We start from the raw sequence: 19,419 nt of genomic DNA, 5'->3' as shown, positions 1-19,419 counted from the left end.
GCATCGTCTCAGATCCCCCAGTGCAGGGTCAGCAGAAGCTCCCCTCCTCCAGGAGGCCTTCCCTGGAGTCCCCTTCCCTGGCAGGTTAGACTCCCCTCCTGGCATACATGGTTCTGTGAGTCCCTCCTCGCAGCACCCACCTCGATGAGTTACAGGTGTTCTTTTTCCTACCTGAGAGCTCAGTCAGCAGCAGTCATGACGGTGGGAATGACCTACTACGTGTACGCTATGTGCAGAGTACCAGTCACTACACACACAGTACTCTATCCGCATTTCCCCTGCCATGTGCACACGGGGTCCTGGGCTGTGCCCGCGGCCTGCATTTCCTCTGTCGGATTCCCACTCCCCGGCCGGGCGGCAGTGTCACTCCAGTTTCCGGTCAGGAAGCCTGGCTCCTCATCCCTGCTGTGCTGGGCGCCAAGTCCGTGCTCTCGAGCAGGCCCCAACCCTTAGGAGCCCGTCTGCCCCGCAGCCGTCCTGCAAGCGCTGCTCCGCAGGCCTCGGGCTGGGCTTCCTGCTCTATCTCTGCCCTCAGGGAGTTGTCCTCTGGCGCCCTTTGCTGCGGATTCACCTTGGGCCACTGCAGGGCGTTTTGAGTGGGAGAAGCAAGGGCTGTCTCCCCTTGCCACCGGGCCTCCCTCATGCCCTCCTCCCCAGCGGCCCCATGAATGACGCCTCCACCCTCTCACCACCCTCCCGCTCCCCCTGGGGAGCAGGCCGCTGGTTCCACGGGTGCCGCCACCTGGTGGTCACGGGCCACCACGACCCAGGGGGTGGCTGCACACAGGCTTGGCTGGCTGGAAGCTGGCCCGCCTCTCCGCAGAGCGCACTGCCAGCCGGCCAGCTGGAGCACACCTGCAGAAGGCAGGCCATCTGGACTCCAGAGAATGACGCCTACGAGGCTCTGCAGCTCCGCGATTAGGCCCCAGGGCGCCGCCGAGGGGGTGCGAGTCCTAGTTCTGCTGCGTGTCACATTCGAGACCTTGGGCTGGCCGACTGATCCCTGTGAGCCTCAGCTTCCTTGTCTGTCTGTGAAGAGGCAGCCTTGTCCTCCTGTGTTGGGGCCCTAACCTGCAGGGTCTTCCTAGAGCACCCCTTTAACTTCATTATCATCAAAAAAGGAATTTATGTTAAATTCATGCAAATGAGGCATTCAACTCCACATTCTGTTCCTGTTAAGCGAGAGGTGGTGCCTTCTGAGAATTCGAGAATTCGGAAGCCCCTCTCACCAGAGCTGTCTCAGGCTCCTCTGCTGTTAGGGGTGCTACCCCAAGCGGCTCTCGTGCACCAGTTTCCTACCCCGTTTTTGGCACTTGGTGCGCATCACATTTAGCCATCACACAACAACCAACTATCCCGATTTCACAGGTAGGAATCAGGTTCAGAGAGGCTGAGTTACTGGTTTGTGGTCATGCACTTGCTGTAAGAAGGAACCAAGCCTCACGCCAGACTCTGTCTGACACCAGAATCCTCACCTGCCCACCATCATAGAAAGCTCTGGAAGCTGTTCTGGCCCTGCATTCTCCAAGCAGCACATGACAGGGACATTTGTTTACTGATGGACACTCCTCAGGGTCCCAACACCAACTAGGGAAGGCCCTTCCAGCTCAGGGGGCCAGGAAGAGTGAAACTGGCACCCCAACTCCTGCTGCTCTCGTTCTCCCCTCAGGGGACTGCCAGCCAGGGACTGGCAGGACTTTGGCAGGACTTCCAGGTCACTTTCAGAAGCTGCAGATGGAGCAGGACTTCCTCGTCCTGGACCCTGGCTGTTTCAGTTCTCTTTTCCTGGGAACTGATCTGAACCAGTTTACTGAGGGCACTGAAATCATGAACGTATCTCTTCTGCCCACCTCCTCTCCCATGCCAGGGCTGGGAGCGTGGACATGGCCCAGCTCTCAATGAAACATGATTGCAGGGTGCAGTGGTGACGCAGTGTCCCATCTCCAAGGGAGGAAAACTAAGGTCCAAAGAGGGGCTGGGACTCACCCAAGGTCACATGCCAGGCTTCTGCCTGTGGCCCACTATCTTGGGTTCCCAACAGGGATGCTGAAATCTTGTGTGGATCCCGATGGGAACAGGCCTCCCCCACATACCTGGCCCAGCCCTGTGCATGCTGGGGCTTAGACACACAGTGGAGGAGACGGACTACGGGGAGGCAGCCTGAGGCTGACGCTTGGTTCCCTCCAGGGGCACACACACGTCTCGGCTCTGGGGAGCTGGTTTCCTGGGGGGAACCCCAGATGTGGTGTCACACTGGCTGGGACACATAGGGATACTTGACTGTTTCCAGATTTTCCTGTTGTCCTTCTTAGTTACTAAGCAGCCAACTAGAGTCTGAATGCTCAGAAGAGAGAAAGCGGGCTAGGCGCTGAGGAGTGCCTAGAGGGGCTGAGCCCCCAGGGTGTGGCCTGCTGAGATCTCTGTGGCTACAAGGGTCACCCATGAGGAGTGGGTAGGCAGCGGGTCTGGGACAGTGAGGGAGATTGGGGTACCTACATGCTGTGCCACCTATATATCCTCCAAGAGTCCCCAGGATAGTCTGGGTTTGATGGAAAAGAGAGAAAGGATTGTAAGCTAATTTGTTCTGGCGCCTTGGGCCTGGCACTGCCCCTCTTAGGGCCTCGACTGCCTCCTGTATAAGATGGGCACATGTCTCTTGCCAGCTCTGTGAATGCAGTGAGGACAGTATGAACACTGATGGACGATGCAGACTTGTGCCACATGAAGGGTTAGCACCATGGTGACCCTGGGTCACTTTCAGGGTGGTGAGGGCCCACAGTTCTGGGCAAGCATCCATCTTGGTCTCTCCAAGGCTGTCCTGGAAGGCCAGCAGAGCCCAGGAAGGGTGGATAGAAAAGATGGCCTTTCTGCTGTCTTGGAAGAGAGGCTGCCCACTGTGAGCAGCCATTACTCCCATCCCCTGAGGCCCTGCCCTTTCTGACACACTCAATGGCCTGCTCTGTTGCCCACTCACAGCTCCCTTGGTCACTCCTGGTCCAGCCAGAATGCTGTCCTCACAGTCTCCCATGTATGTGGGTTGCCCTCATTGGCTCTCTATTCAAAAAGCTTCTAGTTTCTAATAGGCCTGGGATTCCTTCACCCCACCCTGTGGGCAGGGGAGAAGAGGAACTCTAGACCAGCTGGCAGCTACCAGCTACCAGCCACCAGACACTGCTCTCAAGGACCCTGGGGACCGGCTACAGACATGGGCAGCACTGAAACCCAGCAGGGAACCTCCCTCCCCCCACCAGGGGCCTCTGCTAGTAAGGATCCCAGGCTGAGGTTTCTCAACCTCTCAGCTTTGGGGTTGCACTTCTGCAATGGGAAATTGTACTTCCATTTTCTTTCCTAAAGGGAAAAAGAGAACAAGAAAACCAATGAATGGTGTGACACATCACATCCCTGCACCGCAGCCGTGACTGCCAACCCCAGACGCACCCCGGCCCAGACCCACTTGCCCCTGAGAGCTCACAGCTGGAGTAGCAGATGCAGGTGTGCCCCTGGCACACCCCTGGCAAGGTAGGTGAAGGTTGGGGGGACCTCTACCCTGCCACAGCCAGGGTAGAGGGCCTGGTGGGACGAGGAGAAGGAACCCTGCAGGCTCTCCACCAGGCACCCGTCTCAGTATCTTCCTATCGTCTCACCTCAGAAACATCCCTGGGAGGGCTGCTTTCTGCTTCCCAGAAAAACTGGGGGGGGGGGGGCGTCCTCCAGACATGAGAGGGCCTTGTCAGGGGCTCTGCCCTGGTGGGGGATTTCTGTCAGCGCTGGGATGCTCAGTGGAGCAGAGAGTGACAGCTCATGAGCAGCAGAGAACATTTATTTCTGGAGGATTCTCTCAAGGTCCCTGTGGCATGGGGTCAGGCCCTAGAAGTGAACTCTGAGTTTCTGGCCAGGCTTGAGGACCTGGATACCCGCTCAGCTGTCCCAGGCCCAGTTCACCTTTTGTACCTCGGGAGGAGATGGGATGTGGGATGGAGACACATGTATGTCTGTGCTTTAGGGAAGTGGGGGGTCCTGAGGGGTCTGCCCCTCACTGTCAGAGTGGAAGGTCCTCACCATGAGCCTACTTAACCCAAAAGGTAGAAGGGGCAGAGGGCCTAGGACTCAGACTGCCTGTGACAAGACAAGGCTCTTATTTGCAGCATCCCAACACCTGATTTCACAGGATTTTCATGTGTGTGAGCATCTCCTCATTTAGCCATTTGGCAAATATGCCCCCAGACAGATATTGTGGCCAGGCCTCATTTGCACAGGGCAGTGGGACACAGGGCAGCTCAGACCACAGCCTGCCCCAGGGGCCTCAGAGATAGCAAGAGGAGCAGAGCTCAGGGAAGACAAGACAAGGACCCACATAACTCTGATGTGTAATGAGAAGATGAGCTGAATGGGGGGTGTCCAGAGGAGATTGGAGGCCAGAGAGAAGAAGAGAGCTTCATAGAAGAGGCCACATTTGAACTAGTTCTTTAAAGATGAGCTGTATTTGGGCAGAGTTTGGATGGAAGATGCATTCTTAGCAGAGACAATACTGCAGGCCAAAGCCTGGTGCTGGGAAAGTACACAATTAGTTATTCAAATCCATGCATCTCTTGGTTCCCACTGAAGGAGATGGCAGGTTCTGGACCATATGGGGTTGGGGGATGTGCCAGAGAGTTTATATTCCTCAAATCCATGCAGGAGCAAAGCCAGCTATTGTAAGTAGCCTTACTGCACATGCCCATGAGATTTCTAAAAGACAAATTACCAGAGGTGAAATTACTGGGACAAAGGATGTGTGCTTTTCACACTGTGGCAGCCTTGTTACGAGGCCCTGCAGAGCCCCTGTCAGTTCTTGAGGCTCTCCACCTTCTTCAGCAGGATCTGTCTCCTGCCCATCTAGTGAGACATCCATGTCCAAAATGTACTTGGTATAGTGCCAGGCCCATAGAAGCACTCAGAACATGCTAGCTGGTTTTGTTCTTTCTCTGGTCCCCCAGGAGCCAGCTGGGCTTCCCCAGTCTGTCTGTCCATAACCCCTGCTGCTAGAAGCACCTCTCTCCTCTACCAGCTGGGTGTTTTAGAGACCAAGGGCTTGTTCTCCTGTTGCTTGGGCTCATTCCCAGCAGTTGATCAGGGCCTGGCCCAGAGGAGGGCCTAGCAGGGGTTTTTGTGTGTGACTGTTGGATACGAGGAAGGTGTATCCTGTCTGCCTGCCCTTCCCTTCCCACGAAGCAGGGCCAGATTGTCTCCAAATGACAGTAGGCCACCAAAACCACACCATGCAGGCTGGAATGCCTTATACCTTGCAAAGACAAGGACGGGCATACTTATATTACAGAAAAGAAAGCTAAAGCTCAGAGCGGATGAGTGTTAAGTCCTACTCACAGAGCATCTAGAGATGAAGCTGAGGCTACACCCAGTGGGGCTGACCTTCCACACCAACTCCGGCCTTGGCGCCATCCCAACTTGGACAGAATGACCATCCCCACCCTCCGTGCTCTGCTGGACGTGGTTTAGAGCCCCTGAGCTGGGCAAGCATGTCTAGCTCAGGGAGTCACAGCGGTGTCCGGCTCCAACCACGTGTCTCTTGTTCCAGCGTTCCCAGGCTCCCGGCCATGGAGAGGGCCCTCACAGTCCTGCATGTGAGCCTGCATCACCCCACACGGGACCTGGACGCCTTTGCCAAAGTCCCGGCGCAGCTGCAGCATGACACCAGCCCTCTGCTGGTGGGGCGGGGCCCGGATGCCCACCTCCGGCTGCTGCTCCCCCACCTCTCCCGCCGGCACCTGTCGCTGGAGCCCTACCGGGAGGAGGGCAGCGCCCTGCTGACCTTCTGCCTAAAGGCCCTAAGCCGCAAGGGCTGCGTGTGGGTCAATGGGCTGACTCTGAGGTTCCTGGAGCAGGTTCCCCTGAGCGTGGTCAACAGGGTCGCCTTCTCCGGCATCCAGATGGTGGTCCGTGTAGAGGGAGGCACCTCCCTGGAGGCTTTTGCCTGCTGCTTCCATCTCAGCCCTTCGCCCCTGATTCACAGGCCCCAGGCTGAGGAGACTGATGAATGGGAAAGCACCTCCCAGGAGCAGCCTCCTCCACGCCCACGGCTGCAGGCTCCAGAGCACCCGGGGCTCCACCGCCCTTCCCTGGCAAGCCCCGAAGGAGGAACAGAAACACAGCTCCAGAAGGAGCCCTCGGACAGGGTACCCTGCTAGTCCCCTCAGCTGCCCAGAGCAAGCCTTGCCTGTCATAGGACTTCAACCCTTGAAGCGACACTGGGCGAGGTCGACAAGCAAGACCTGACCGGTCATGATGAACTGATTTTGCAAACATGAACAGCCTGGGGTGGGGGAGCAGCGTCCCCAGTTACAGCTATGCAAGGTAATGGGAACTTCATATACTTTTAGAGGCCCTGAGGGGTCTGAGAGCCTCCTCAAGCCTCTCCCCACGTTTCCCTCCTCTCCTCTGCCTAGGAGTTACTTTATGTTGCTAATTTCGTGAGCTGCTTAAGAGCTGGAGTTTGAGGTTGCGAGAGGAATGTATGGACACATGTAACAATTACGTTTGTGGTAGCTCGGGGTTACCTTGGGCTTTCAAATACCCACAGGCACTTGGGGCTTAGGGAAGCCTGTGTTTAATAAACTGCAAGTATTTCATTAAGCTGGCATACCCAATAGGATTCCCCGATCCCCAGATGGGCTGCATGCACGCCACGTTGTCACGCAGAGGCGGGGGCGGGAAACACAGAAGAGGTGTAAGAGGAAATTGGAAAGGTGGGGGCTCACATTTCTGGAAAGGATCCGGGCAGAGCTCAGGGTCTCCTGGCGGTGGGGAGCTGGGGGCTGGGCCTGCCTGGAAATTCATCATCAGGGTCATCCTAACGTTCCCTCACTGTGTCATTTCTGGATCAAAGCCTTGGCTGATAAGAGGGCAAAGTCTTCCGGGAAAGGTGGCTTCCCAGAGCAGTGGGCTCATTCAGGGCTCATTCAGGGCTCATGAGAGGGTGGGGAGGGAGGTTGTGATAGAATTCAGCTCAGCAGTTATTTTACTCAAAGTGGGTCATGTACCTATGAGGGTGGGCTTTCAAGAATAAGGGACAAGTAGTGAGCCAGGCAGGCCAAGGGTGGGACAATTTTATCAATGAACAGGGGAGCTGGGCATAGGCAGCCCCTGTCTATGTCATCCTAGGAGCAGTGGGGGTTTGGAAGTGCCATTTAGAAACAATGTTCACTGTGTAAAGAAGGAAGGGACCCACAAATTCAGGTTGTCGTCATCATCCCAGACTGTGCTATAGAATATCTGAGACACTGAGGCCATGATGCCGCCTACTGGCTGGCTCACATCTTCAGGCCTAGAACAACGTCCAACAAGGCTTTCAACACTACTTCCCACCCAAGAAGAAAAGCCCCTTTGCACCCAAGGCGGGCTGCAAGGAGATTCAGCTGCACTGCAAGGTCCTCCCTGAGCATCCCCCTCCTTGGGGGAAGATAGCAGTGGGGAGGACCCAGGCCTCTTCTAGCCTGGGAGGCTTCCTTTCTAATAGGGAATAATGCAAGTGCACTCATATCACAGCCACAAGGCACAGGAGGGCAAGGGCTGTGAGGAAAGGGGGCCATCCAATATTGTGAATGGCCCTAGGGGAGGTCCCCAAGTGGTCCTTCACTCAGTCATTCAACAAACTTTCACCAGATGCAATGCAAAGCCCTGAGAATCTGCAGTGAATGAGGCTGACAAAGTCTCTGCCCTCAGAGAGCTTGTGCAGGCTCATGAAGACACCTGTTGAGGAGCAAATCACTTCATCATTTGATCACCACTGTTATTGCTGCTAAAAATATTGTGTTTTCTCTCTCTTCAAGCTGGGGTTAACATTAGCTGTACCATTAAGTGGCCATGTCTGATGAGCGCTTACTGTGTGCTCAGGACTCTGCTAGGTGCTATGTGCCCTGCCCAGCTGAATCCTAAAAACACTAAGATAGATGATGGTATTAATACATTGCACAGATGAGGAAATTGAGACTTAGAAAGGGTATCTTGCCCAAAATTCATGCCACTCACTAGCCCTGTGATCTTGGGCAAGTGACTTAGCCTGCTCTTGACTCCATTTATCCCTCAGAAAAGGCATAAGATAATAGGACCCATCCATGGTGGTGTTATTATGGTCATAGGAGGTGGCATATGTAAAGCTCGGAGAGAAGCATCTATCACACAGTTAGATACCTACCACTGTAAGACCTGAGAGAGGGAACATAACAAGTCCATATCCACAGGCTCACCTAGGATGCATATATGGAGCTAGAGAAGGTTGGAAGCCTGGTAAACTGGCTACAGAGCCCAAGAGCTCATCTGCACTCTGTGACCACCTGATAAAGGATTTTGTCTTTGCTGTAGACCTGGCAGGCAGTCAGGGGGAGGCTTTGCTTGCCTCCAGAAGGCTCAATATTCAGAGTTTGTAGGATATGAGACACCTTGATGTCAAGACTGGCAAGCAGAAGAAGCCATGTGCTAGGTGGTTTCATGAAGCCCACCATTTTGAAAGCACCTTTAAATTTCATACACAGATTCTAAATGCAGCGATGATCCCTCCAGAGACCAAAATGTTCCCAAGACTATGCTAGGGAGCAGCAGTGTACCTGTAGAAAGGGGAACACACAGGGGAGACTGCATCTGACCTTCAAAGGCAGAAGAGAGGAAGTTGGCTGGGGACATGCACCCCAGAGTTCCAGCGGGACAACTGCCCCACTCCTCCAGGGAACCTCTGCCACTGAGAGGGGTCCTCTCCCTTCCAGGAAGAAGCAAACCCTCCCAGATGCAAGGTCTATTAGAGGAAACAAGCTGCCTCCCCCATGAGGAGTCTGAGACTCAGAGTCAAGTGTTGGGGAGTCCCTCTGGGACCACAGGATGAAGTGCAGGGCAGGCCGAAGGGAGCCAGGACACGTCCCACTTGTTTCAGACTCTGTTGATTCCCAAACTCTCCTTGCAGAATCCCCTGCTCACCTCATACCAGGTTTCAGGGCAGCAAAGCTCTGCTCCATGCTAGATTCCATTTTTCTGGAGAAGAGAACAATTTAAGTCACCAAGTCCCTGCAGCCACTCCCATTTTCACACCTGATACCACGTTCCTTGGCCTGCATAGACAGCTTGAGCAGATTGGAGAGACCCTCACAGCTGCATTCTCTCAGCCCCACGCACAGGGCAGTGCACGCAGGTGGGGGGGGGTGCGTGTGCACACACACACTGTCACGAGGCATGCATGCCTGCCGTGGCGGCTCCCAGGTGGGACTCTGCAAGCGGCGGGGGTGGGGGGGTGGGGGTGGGGGCTGCCTGGGTTGGAATTCATGCTCCACCACATACTGGTTCTGTGATCCTGGACAAGTGACTGAATTTCCCTGTTCCTCAAATTTCTTCTTTTGGAAAACACAAAGGGTAAAGGCTGGCTGTGGTGGTCAAATGAAGTACAGTATTTAAAGCGTCTAGTGTAGTCCCTAGCACATAGTAAGTGCTCACTAGTTAGCTTTTCTTGTCCAATTCAACCAGTTCAAAGGAATAAGTCAAATGCAAGTAGATACATAGAGGGCTTACACACACCTACACATCTGCTACAAAGAGCTATGTTAGTTCCATTCAGACACACCCTAGAGCACTACAGCTCTCTGAGACCACAGTCTAGAGATCTAGAAATCATCCCCTGTGCCCTCTAAGGCATTTTAACTCTCCCACTCCTCTGCTTTACTAAGAGGAGTCTTCCAACCTGTTTGTAAGTGAGACACCGCATCCCCTTGAGCCCCATCTCGAGGGAGACCTGAAAACTCCCCATAACTGCACGGGGCTCTGAGGCATGAACAAGCACCATGAGGATGTGATGGCAGACACATCAGATGGCACAGCTCTGGCTGGGGCCTAGAGCAAGGAAGGCCACAGCTGGACAGCAGCAGGCCCACACAGGACATCAGGATGCTGTAGCTGTAGTTGCTGTGTCTGTTGCCCTGTGAGACCTTGAGCTCCACACAGAGGAGGACCATGGGTTGTTTGCTGTTGTGTTTCTGGTGGCCATCAGGGAGCTGGCTGGAGAATGGATGGACAGGTGGATGGGCAAGGAAGCAGTCACCTGGGCTGTGTGAAGCCATGAGCCAGGCAGGTGAGGGCACGGCCAAGCCTGGCAGTGGTGGACAAGAGAGATGGGGTGGCCCGCTGGGGCAACAAGGCCTGGAAGCCGTGGGCAGGTGGTAAGTCTTTGCCCGCTCCAGGCCCTGGTGAAGGGACCCCAGATCCACTAGCTGGGATGGAATAGGGCTGCTGCTTCTGTTGGTGTTTTCGCCTCTGCAGTCCAACCAGAAATCTGGGTTTTTGAAATTCTGTGGGACAACTGCTGGGGAAGGTTGACAGGTCTGACAGGTCCTCAAGTCACTGAGGATAGGGCTCAGGCAACACTTCCTGCCCTAAGCAGAGGCACAGAGATGGCCCCAGGAGATCCTGGGAGGGCTCCAAGCCCTAGCAGTCATGAGGTGGGCTGGCAGGATTGAGACTGGGCCTAAGGCTCACCACATCTCCCTAGGATCTGGTTTGACCCCTCTGCTCCACCCTGTGCAATGGGGGCCACCTCCATAGAACCTCCTCCCCCAAACACACACTAGGAACACACTGCCTCCTAAGCCAATGCCCCACCTGCACAGATCGGAGCCGTCCTGTAAAGCGATTGCCCCTGGTAGGGCAGCTAAGATGCCACACTGCTGGAGGCATCTGCATTTTCACAGAAAGGATTAGAGTGGGTGATGTCTTCTCTGAAGGAGTGTGTTTCTTTGTAGAAGGAGTAGCATTAAAGGTCTCACAGTAGGCCAACAAAGGAAACATTTCCCTTTCCCCTCAAAATCGACAGTCATTTCGGGATGCCAGGGTGACTCAGCAGTTGAGCGTCTGCCTTTGGCTCAGGTCGCAATCCAGGAGCCTGCTTCTCCTTCTGCCTATGTCTCTGCCCCTCTGTGTGTGTCTCACAAATAAATAAAATCTTTTTAAAAATCGACAGTCATTTCATAAATGTATAAAGCAGGACATAGTCAAAGGGCTGGCTCAAGGTTTCCCTGTGACTAAACAAAGCTAAGGCAGGATTCTAACAGAGCTAAGAACGGATTTTCTGCCTAACAGCCCGCTGAAGGGCCAGGCTGCTGTCAGCAAAGACATGTGCAGAAGCAAGTAAGTCCCATGCGGTGTGGATGGTTCATCACCACCTCCAGGACGCCCACCTGCACCCCCAAACTGAGCTGTGGAGGGGAGACCTGCCTCCGACTTAATCTACTGTGTGAGCTTGGGTCTTCTCCGTCAGCTTCCACCCCGTGACCCCCGGTAAATGTTGCCATCGGGCTAGCTGGTCCCCAAGCCGGACCCCCCAGCGTTCTGTTGCCGCAGCAGCCCTGCCCGCCTCTTGGTGCTCCGGCCGCTGGCCAGCTCTTGAGGCCTGAGCCCTGTACCAGTCTTCGGGAGAAGAGCAAATGGACCCAGCTCCTCCGCCTCCCAGACGAGATGCCAAGTAAATGAACTCTATTCACATGGCAGGGCTGTGATCCCTTTTACCTTGAACATGAACTCACAGGCGGATTAAAGTGAACTAAAGCCTACCATTTGAGTTACATTCTCAGCTGATTGGAAACATGCATTACCTCCCCATGACCGGGCCGCGAGAAGGGAAGTTATTATTTTTCTTTAGAGTTTGTAAACTCTTTATGGCTGAGGCAGCTTTAATCCTGCTGGGGGAAAAAATGATCCGGGAAGAAATTGCTCTCATTTACCTTTGTTTTCCAATCACACGCTCCAGTGGGAACAAAACATCCTAAGATCCTAAGTGAAGGGATGTGGGAAGCGAGGTGATCCCCGACAGAAGAGTTTAATTATTTTCTTCTTTAAGCGCGTGCGTTGAAAAGGCTTTATAGTGCCGTCTGCTAGGGGGCTCGCTCCACAAAAATGTGCACCCCTCCAATGAGCCCGGCACTGCCCAAGCTCTTACTATTGTCTGCCTCTCTTTCCGGGGCCACGCGGTCTCCCTCTCTTCACCATGCCTACCTTTACAAGGGCTGCTGGCGGCCACGTCCCCGGCTCCAGGCCTTTGGGAACCAGGAAGGAGTCTGAGAAAGGGCAGATTGGAATAGAGATCAAATCACTGTCCTGGGAGGAGGGAGAGACTCGTGGAGTCTGGAGTTCTAAAGGGGGTTTTCTGTCCTCCTCTGTTATTTCTCTGATCCTCTGCATTACCTAACAGAGAAATGACACAGAGCAGGTACCGAGCAAAACCATCACGACGCCCAGGCGCTGAGCCAAGCATCCTAACTGCTGGAAGGGGCCCCAGCTGAGACATCTGCCCTGCTTGCCTTTAAAGCTGCAGAGGCAGGGGGTAGGGGGTGGGGAATCTTCACAGTAAAGCAGAGGCAGGGCCCTTCCAAGGGAGGGCTCGGTCAGGCAGCCAGCCATGGGCTTCCAATAATTGCTTCTTTGAGGGCTCGGGGCGCTGTGATATCATTCTTCCATTCGTCTGCGGCTCGCTGTGCACAGGCCGAGAAGATGGATCCTATTAGGTCACCTTGCTTGGGGGAAGGGAGGGTGCGGGGTGGAAGAGGGTGTGTATCAGGGTCCGGTCAAAAAAACAAAAACCACTTGAAGTATTTTAAAAATGTAGCTCAGGGAATGGAGTACAGAGGCGATGTACCTCAGAAATGGGACACCTGGGTGGCTCAGCAGTTGAGCGCCTGTCTTTGGCTTGGGTCGTGACCCCGGAGTCCTAGGATCGAGTTCCGCATCAGGCTCCCTGCATGGAGCCTCCTTCTCCCTCTGTGTCTCTTCCTCTCTCTCTATCTCTCATGAGTAAATAAAATAAATATCTTAAAAAAAATAAAGAAAAGAAAGAAAGAAAGAAAGAAAGAGAAAGAAAGAGAGAAAGAAAGAAAGAGAGAAAGAAAGAAAAGAAACCAGCCAAAGCAGGTGTTCCCTACCCGGCTCGCTCCCACTCCTGGAGCTACGAGGAAACGGAGAGAGGTGGTTGTTGCCAGAGCCAGAGCGGGCACTGCCCAGCACGGAGCTAGAACTACTGTGAATTTTCCCTGCGGAGGCCGTCCGGAGGGAGCTGGAGCTGAAGAGGAGATGCACCTGCTGTTTGACTCCCCCCCTGCCAAGGCCAGGTGCTGAGGGAAAGGGTGAAATACCCTGGCTTCTCCCCGAGCCCAGCCCTGAAGGCAGCAGAAGGCAGCTGATGAGCAAGCCTGGGGAATGCACCCCATGGGGTGGACCCCTGCAGTACAAAGCGGAGGAGAGAAGGGAGAATGATGGGTCTGAGGGTCAACGGCTAAGGCCAGCACAGGGACTATGGCCATTGCAGTTTGCCTCAGCCCCTGCCTAGGGCCCTGGGCCACCAGAAACGGAGAGGAAAGAAAGAGAGAGGAAAGAAAGGGAGAGGAAAGGGGGCCCAGCATAGGGGGCCCAGCATAGAGGGCCACCTGGAGGCAAAAGGCAAACACAGATGCCCCTCCTACTGGTCACCCCAACTACATAACCTTTGGCATCTATATAAGAAAGGCAAGAGGAGGGCACGGGAGGACAGGAACCATAAAACGAGGTCCAGAGAATTGCTAGGCGTGGCCGTCCTTGCCTGGCCCATGCAATCTGGCCGGGGTGCCTGCCTTGACACCCCATCTCTTCCCACCCCAGAGGCAGGGCAACAGAGCAGAGTCCAAACCCCCACTGCTCTCCACTTACTGACTCTAAAACTTCCTTCATCCCCCAAGCCGCTGATCCTCATGTATAAAATGGAGATTCTATCAGTCCTTGCCTCCCCTCTGTGGAGGCTGAAACACATGTACATGGATAAGGGGACTTAGCACGCACACCATGGACGTGCTCAACGAATGCCAGCAGTTAATGTTCACTACCAGCTCTCCCAGAAAGTTTCTTCCTCCAGAAAGTCCTCCTGCTTTTTTCCACAAGGGAATCCTCTCCTCCAAGCTCCAAGCCCATGTGGGGACGCTCAGAGGGGTTTTCAGGCAGCGATCCACGGTATCAACCGCCAGAGGTGTTTCCTCAGCTGGGAATACGTGTACTTGCCGTGAACTCCGCACCATGCCGGAGCATCTCCCCAGGCAAGGCTCAGAGTGTGGATGGAACAGCCCCCTGGCACGCAGTGCATCCTTAGTAAGGGCCCTGCTGACTGAAAGACAAAGCCAGCTGGGAGAAAGAATGTGGGTGGGGTAAAGGCAGACCTATAAGGAATGAGGCTTTGAGAAGAACCTCAGCTCACACCAAACCTGCTGGTTGAACAGGTTAAAATGCACGTAAAACAACTAATTACTCAGGAGGGGACAAGGCCAGGGCGAGTGGTTTGCTGAGTGAACAGACTTGCTGTATCTCTAGGACCCTGAGCCCTGAAGCAAGGACAAATCCCAGCCAGGCCATGCAGGGCATACCCCTGATTCTTCTGCTCTCCGCCAGTGGGTTTTCCTGTTTCCAGATGAGTCCTATCTCCATGGTTCGACACAGGTGCCCAGCCTACCACCATCCAGAAACACACATGTTAGGTGCAAAGCTCCCAGACTTGAACCTCTGCCCCGGGGAGCCCTGGAAACAAGCAGGCTGGATGCTTGATGTCGGAGGCTTCCAGAATCAGCCCTGGGCCTCATTACGGAGGCATACATGGTCCCCTGTGGACACACGTTGGAGACCAACGAGGGAAGCTAATCATCAGGGGGCTCCATCTTTCACTTTTACGTTCCTCTTCCCCGGGCCTGCGGTTGCTGTGCAGATTTCAAGTTGAAACGTCAGGAAAGCCTCATGTGGTTTGACTTCTTCCCCATTCCACCCTCCACCCCTCCCAGCACACACACAGACTCACGCACATGCCTGCCTCTGGTCTCTGTCAAGCACCCTGGGGAAAGTGTTGGTTAGAAATCCGCGGGGCAATTATCAGCGGTGAGCTTTGCTTCTCCGTTAAAGAAAGAGAAAATACCTCCAGTTGAGACTCTCAGCAGGCTTTACAAAACCAGGGAGAGGGGGGCGATGTTTTGGCTCAGCTCAGGGGGGTGGAAACAGAAGCCGAGGAGAGACCTCATTATAAGAAGGATAGGGGCATTCGGAGGAGCCCAGATTGTTCTGAACAAAGAAATGCCCTCCACCCTGGCCACGAGGTCCCAGGAGTACTGGCACAGCTTAGTCTGATGGAGAAAGCGGGGGGTCGAGAGCTTCCATTCAGCGTGGCCGAAAGTTACTGAGAAAGTCACCGAAGGCTCTGCAGCCCTCACTTTGCCAATCTCTACGGTCAGGTGTGTGCTGGTAGATGGTTGACCACAGGCCCTCTGGGTGATGGGGGAGCTCTGATTATAGTGTGGGATGTTTCCTCATTTCCATAATGGAAATTCTCGCACTGCGGTCAGTTTCAAGGTATCAGGATGACATCACTGAACCTGGAGCTGGAAAGAGACGTACAGTGAGCTCCCAGATACAATATGTGTAAATACCTCAAGAGCATAGAAATAGCAAAATGTGGCAAATGATTACAAAACAATGATTATTATTTATTAGCTGTATTTAATATAATTTATGGAACTGTAAGTTCATGTGATTTAATTTTTAATAATAGCTTCTTTTTTATTTAACTTCAATTAATTAACATATAGTGTATTATTGGTTTCAGAGGTAGAGGTCAGTGGTTCATCAGTCTTATACAACACCCAGGGCTCATTACATCCCATGACCCCCTTAATGCCCGTCACCCAGTTTCCCCATTCCCTCCACCCCTTTCCCCTCCAGCAACCCTGTTTGTTTCCTATGGTTAAGAGTCTCTCATGGTTTGCCTCCTTCTCTGGTTGATCTTATTTTATTTTTTTTCCCTTCCCCTATGTTCCTCCATTTTGTTTCTTAAATTCCACATAAAAGTGAGATCATATGATAATTGTCTTTCTCTGATTGACTTATTTCACTTAGCATAATACCCTCTAGTTCCATCCACATCATCGCACATGGTAAGATTTCATTCTTTTTGATGGCTGAGTAATATCCATTGTGTATACATCCCTCATCTTCTTTATCCATTCATCTGCCGATGGACATCTGGGCTCTTTCCGTAGTTTGGCTATTGTGGACTTTGCTGCTATAAACATTGGGGTGCAGATGCCCTTTCGGATCACTATGTTTGTGTCCTTTGGATAAACAACCAGTAGGCGATTGCTAGGTCACAGGGTAGCTCTATTTTCAACTTTTTGAGGAGGCTCCATACTGTCCTCCAGAGTGGCTATTTAACAGTCACCTCTTATAAGACAGTTTGAGGCAGCTCCCGCACAGTCATACAGAGAAAATTGCAGCCCCTGAGAAGGGTGGGCCAGAGGAATGAAAAATCAATGTGAAAATGCCTTGAAATGGTGACTACACAGAAGTGTTGGAGAAATCAGAGTGAGCCTCCTAAGAAAACCGTACAATGTTTTGCCATTTAAAAGTGAACACGTTTATATTTACAACGTTATTCAAAATACATAAAATAGGGCAGCCCCGGTGGCGCAGCGGTTTAGTGCCGCCTGCAGCTCAGGGCGTGATCCTGGAGACCCCGGATCGAGTCCCACATCAGGCTCCCTGCGTGGAGCCTGCTCCTCCCTCTGCCTGTGTCTCTCTGCCTCTATCTCTCTAGCTGTGTCTCTATGAATAAATAAATAAAATCTTAAAAAAAAAAAAGAACTCTCTGAACTATCTTTAAAAAAAAAACAAAATACATAAAATATTTAACGTTATTTAAAATACTCTTAAGGGGATTCCTTGATACAGACGAGGAAACTAAGATTCACTGAGGGGAATGGTGCCCGAATCCACAGAGCTGGTGGATTGTCGCTCTTCTCCTCACCCCTCCACCCACGCACACCTAGTGAGGGGTGGCCCACAGGCTCTGCTGACACTGGGTTGTAGAGCCCCACTGTCAATGCCTGCCTAGCAGATGTCACCAGACATCTGTGCCAGGACCTGAAATCCATCCCCTGTCTTCAAAATGTGCCATCAGGTATTAGCAAAGAGGCTGTGCTCACTTCTTTCCTGGGATCTCTCTCTTAGAGCTCAGGGCAATATAGGTCGCCTGGCATTTTGAGGCCACCTCCTTTTTCTGAAGGAAAAACATCTCTCTGGGCCCCACCTCATCTCCCTACCCCCTTAGACACCGGATGTTGAAGTCTCTGGTAAATTGAACAGCTGGGAGCAGAGAGACTTTCAGCTCAGTCTCTGAGCTATAGCCAAACCCAGAGGCCTCCAGGACATGGAGAGCAGGGTGGTACCTGATTGGCCACCCAGACTGTGTGCAAGCATTTACCTGGCAGCCCTTTGGGGGGTCCAGAGAGGCCACCCTCCCAACCCAGAGCAACTGGCATTGGATTCCAGATGAGATCAGGACCCTTGTTTGAGGCTTGGATCCCAGACCCAAACGCACATGTGGTGGGGAACCAGTCCCCTACAAAATCTTCTGGTGCAAAGTTAGCCCTTCTCCCACCTCCCACCTCTTCCCGGCTTTTGTACTATAGCTCTGGCTTCTGGGTAGGAAACACCTCATTGTCCAGGCCACATCCCTTCAATTCTTTGTCATTTCAAATTTTCTGGCATGGAGGTTTGGTATGCTTGGCGCTTTACGGCCGTTTGCAGTGTAATTCTGTTCCTGTCCTGCCATTCAATTTGAATTAAATATCAAACAGATGTGAGTCATTTTTTTGCTTTTTTTAAAGAAAAAGTTTAATATTAGGGAGCATGCCCTCCTATATGATCAGGAAAGCCGTTCAGAGAAATAAGCCCCTTCAAATTAAAAAAGAATCACATTGGTTAACGTTAAGATGCTTTCAAGTGATACATTTCGAAGTGCTAAGGGAAGGTGTTTCCAGCCAGCTATAAAGCAGCCAGGAGAAAAGAAGAGAAGATATACGGCCCCAGGCTGATGGGGAAATTGGAGCTCAGAGAGAGGGCAACCCCACCTGGGGAGGAAGCTCTAAACTTGGAGATGAGGCTCACAGATGGCCGGGGAGGCCATCCTCCCTAAAGGCCTGGGGGTGGGGGTGGGGCTTGCTCTCTGCAGCCCGTGTGGTCAGAGCTGAGAAGGGAGTCAGAAGGAGCTCCATTCCACTCAGAGGGTCAGCCTGACCTGGATACCCATTCCCCATCCTCACATACTTACACCAGTCTGGCACGTCTACCCCCAGCAGTAGTTCCGGGGGTGATGGTGGAGTTGAACGTGCTGAATGGCTTAATCCGTTGGTCTCCACTGCAGTCTCTTGGATAGTAGGGTCTTTGGCTTTTTGTGGGTCTTGTATACCCCCTGGAAATGGCCAAGAAAGCTATGGCTACTTGTTGGACACAGAAACATGCATAAACTTGCATACAACTTCAGAAGCCCATGGTCCCCTGATTTAGACCGCCCTCCACCCACTCCAGCCATGGCATGGAAGATTTCATCACCAAGGCACTCAGCCCACAGGACCATGGCCCCTCTGTCACACAACAGGGACCTACATCTCAAGCACCCATACGCCCGGCATCATGCACAGCCTTTTCGCGTGCCGGAGGAACTGGTCAGTCTCCAAAACCCCTCTGGTTTCTTGGCAACATGCATGCATGGAGCTCAACATTATTGGACCTGCCGCCATTCGTGGCTATGAGCCAGGGCTTCTCCAGGGCTGGCTCAGGCATTGAGTGTTTCCATGTGGTCCTTTTACTCACTGTACCTAAAAGGCAGCTCTCCAACTACAGCCGGCTGATTGCAAATGACATTTCCATGTGGCAAGGAAAAGGGCCAGAATGCCTCTGATTCCAGCTGGTTCTGGACATCCTGGACCTGGAGATGAGGCTCTGCACACCCAACATTTGCCTGTAGGGATGATGTGCAAATGCCCAGAGACCCTGCTCCACAGGGAGCATGGGGCCCTGCTGATGAGAAACAGAACCAACACTTCCTAGAATTCTGCAGACAAAAGAGGAGGTTGAGTGGAGGGATTTAGAGCAAAGAAAAGCCTAGACTTTGGAATCAGACAGCTGAAGTCTGGATCCTGGCTCTACTCCTTATAACTCCATGACCTTGGGCAAGAGACCAACCCCTCCCAGCCTCAGTGTCTCCCATCTGTAAGGAGGAGTACTGCCTATCTCGTGGGGGGTTTGGGAGAATGAAACTGGATGATGCATGCAGGGTGCTGAGCACAGTGTTTGACTTAAATGAGTGCTCAGAGTTTGAAAGTTATCTTTCTTTGGTGTTCTCTCCAAGATGACCAGCCCTCTCCCTGCGTGATGGTTCTTGCGGGGACTAGGGTGCCGGAAGGTGGGTCAAATCAGGCTTATCTCTGAAGTAGCCATAGTGATAACCATGGTGTGGGGGGGAGCAGGAGATGCGAAGGGAGGGGGGTGTGAATTGCAGTTTCATGACTCCTCTTTTGGGAGGGGAAGGAAGAAGCAGGACGGCTGAGTGGGGGA

At 53.1% G+C, this 19,419-nt stretch overlaps 1 protein-coding gene and 1 long non-coding RNA gene across 2 annotated transcripts; one reads left to right on the top strand and one right to left on the bottom strand.

The window, feature by feature from the left end:
• Positions 1-3,115: 3,115 nt before the first annotated feature.
• On the top strand, positions 3,116-6,630 carry TIFAB (TIFA inhibitor). Its single transcript, XM_072841076.1, has 3 exons — positions 3,116-3,263; positions 3,355-3,519; positions 5,576-6,630. The coding sequence occupies exon 3, from the start codon at positions 5,595-5,597 to the stop codon at positions 6,183-6,185; it is 591 nt and encodes a 196-aa protein (XP_072697177.1). The 5' UTR covers positions 3,116-3,263; positions 3,355-3,519; positions 5,576-5,594; the 3' UTR covers positions 6,186-6,630.
• An 8,272-nt stretch (positions 6,631-14,902) lies between these two features.
• On the bottom strand, positions 14,903-18,972 carry LOC140641361 (uncharacterized). The gene is made up of 3 exons (XR_012037896.1): positions 18,681-18,972; positions 18,134-18,274; positions 14,903-15,407 (listed from the first exon to the last, which is right to left on the bottom strand). It is a non-coding gene; the product is annotated as an uncharacterized lncRNA (long non-coding RNA).
• Positions 18,973-19,419: the final 447 nt, after the last annotated feature.

This window comes from Canis lupus, chromosome 10, assembly GCF_048164855.1.
Source record: "Canis lupus baileyi chromosome 10, mCanLup2.hap1, whole genome shotgun sequence".
In the NCBI taxonomy this organism is placed as follows: Eukaryota; Metazoa; Chordata; class Mammalia; order Carnivora; family Canidae; genus Canis; species Canis lupus.
The sequence above is the reverse complement of the archived record's forward strand: the minus strand, read 5'-3'. Positions and strand labels throughout refer to the sequence as shown.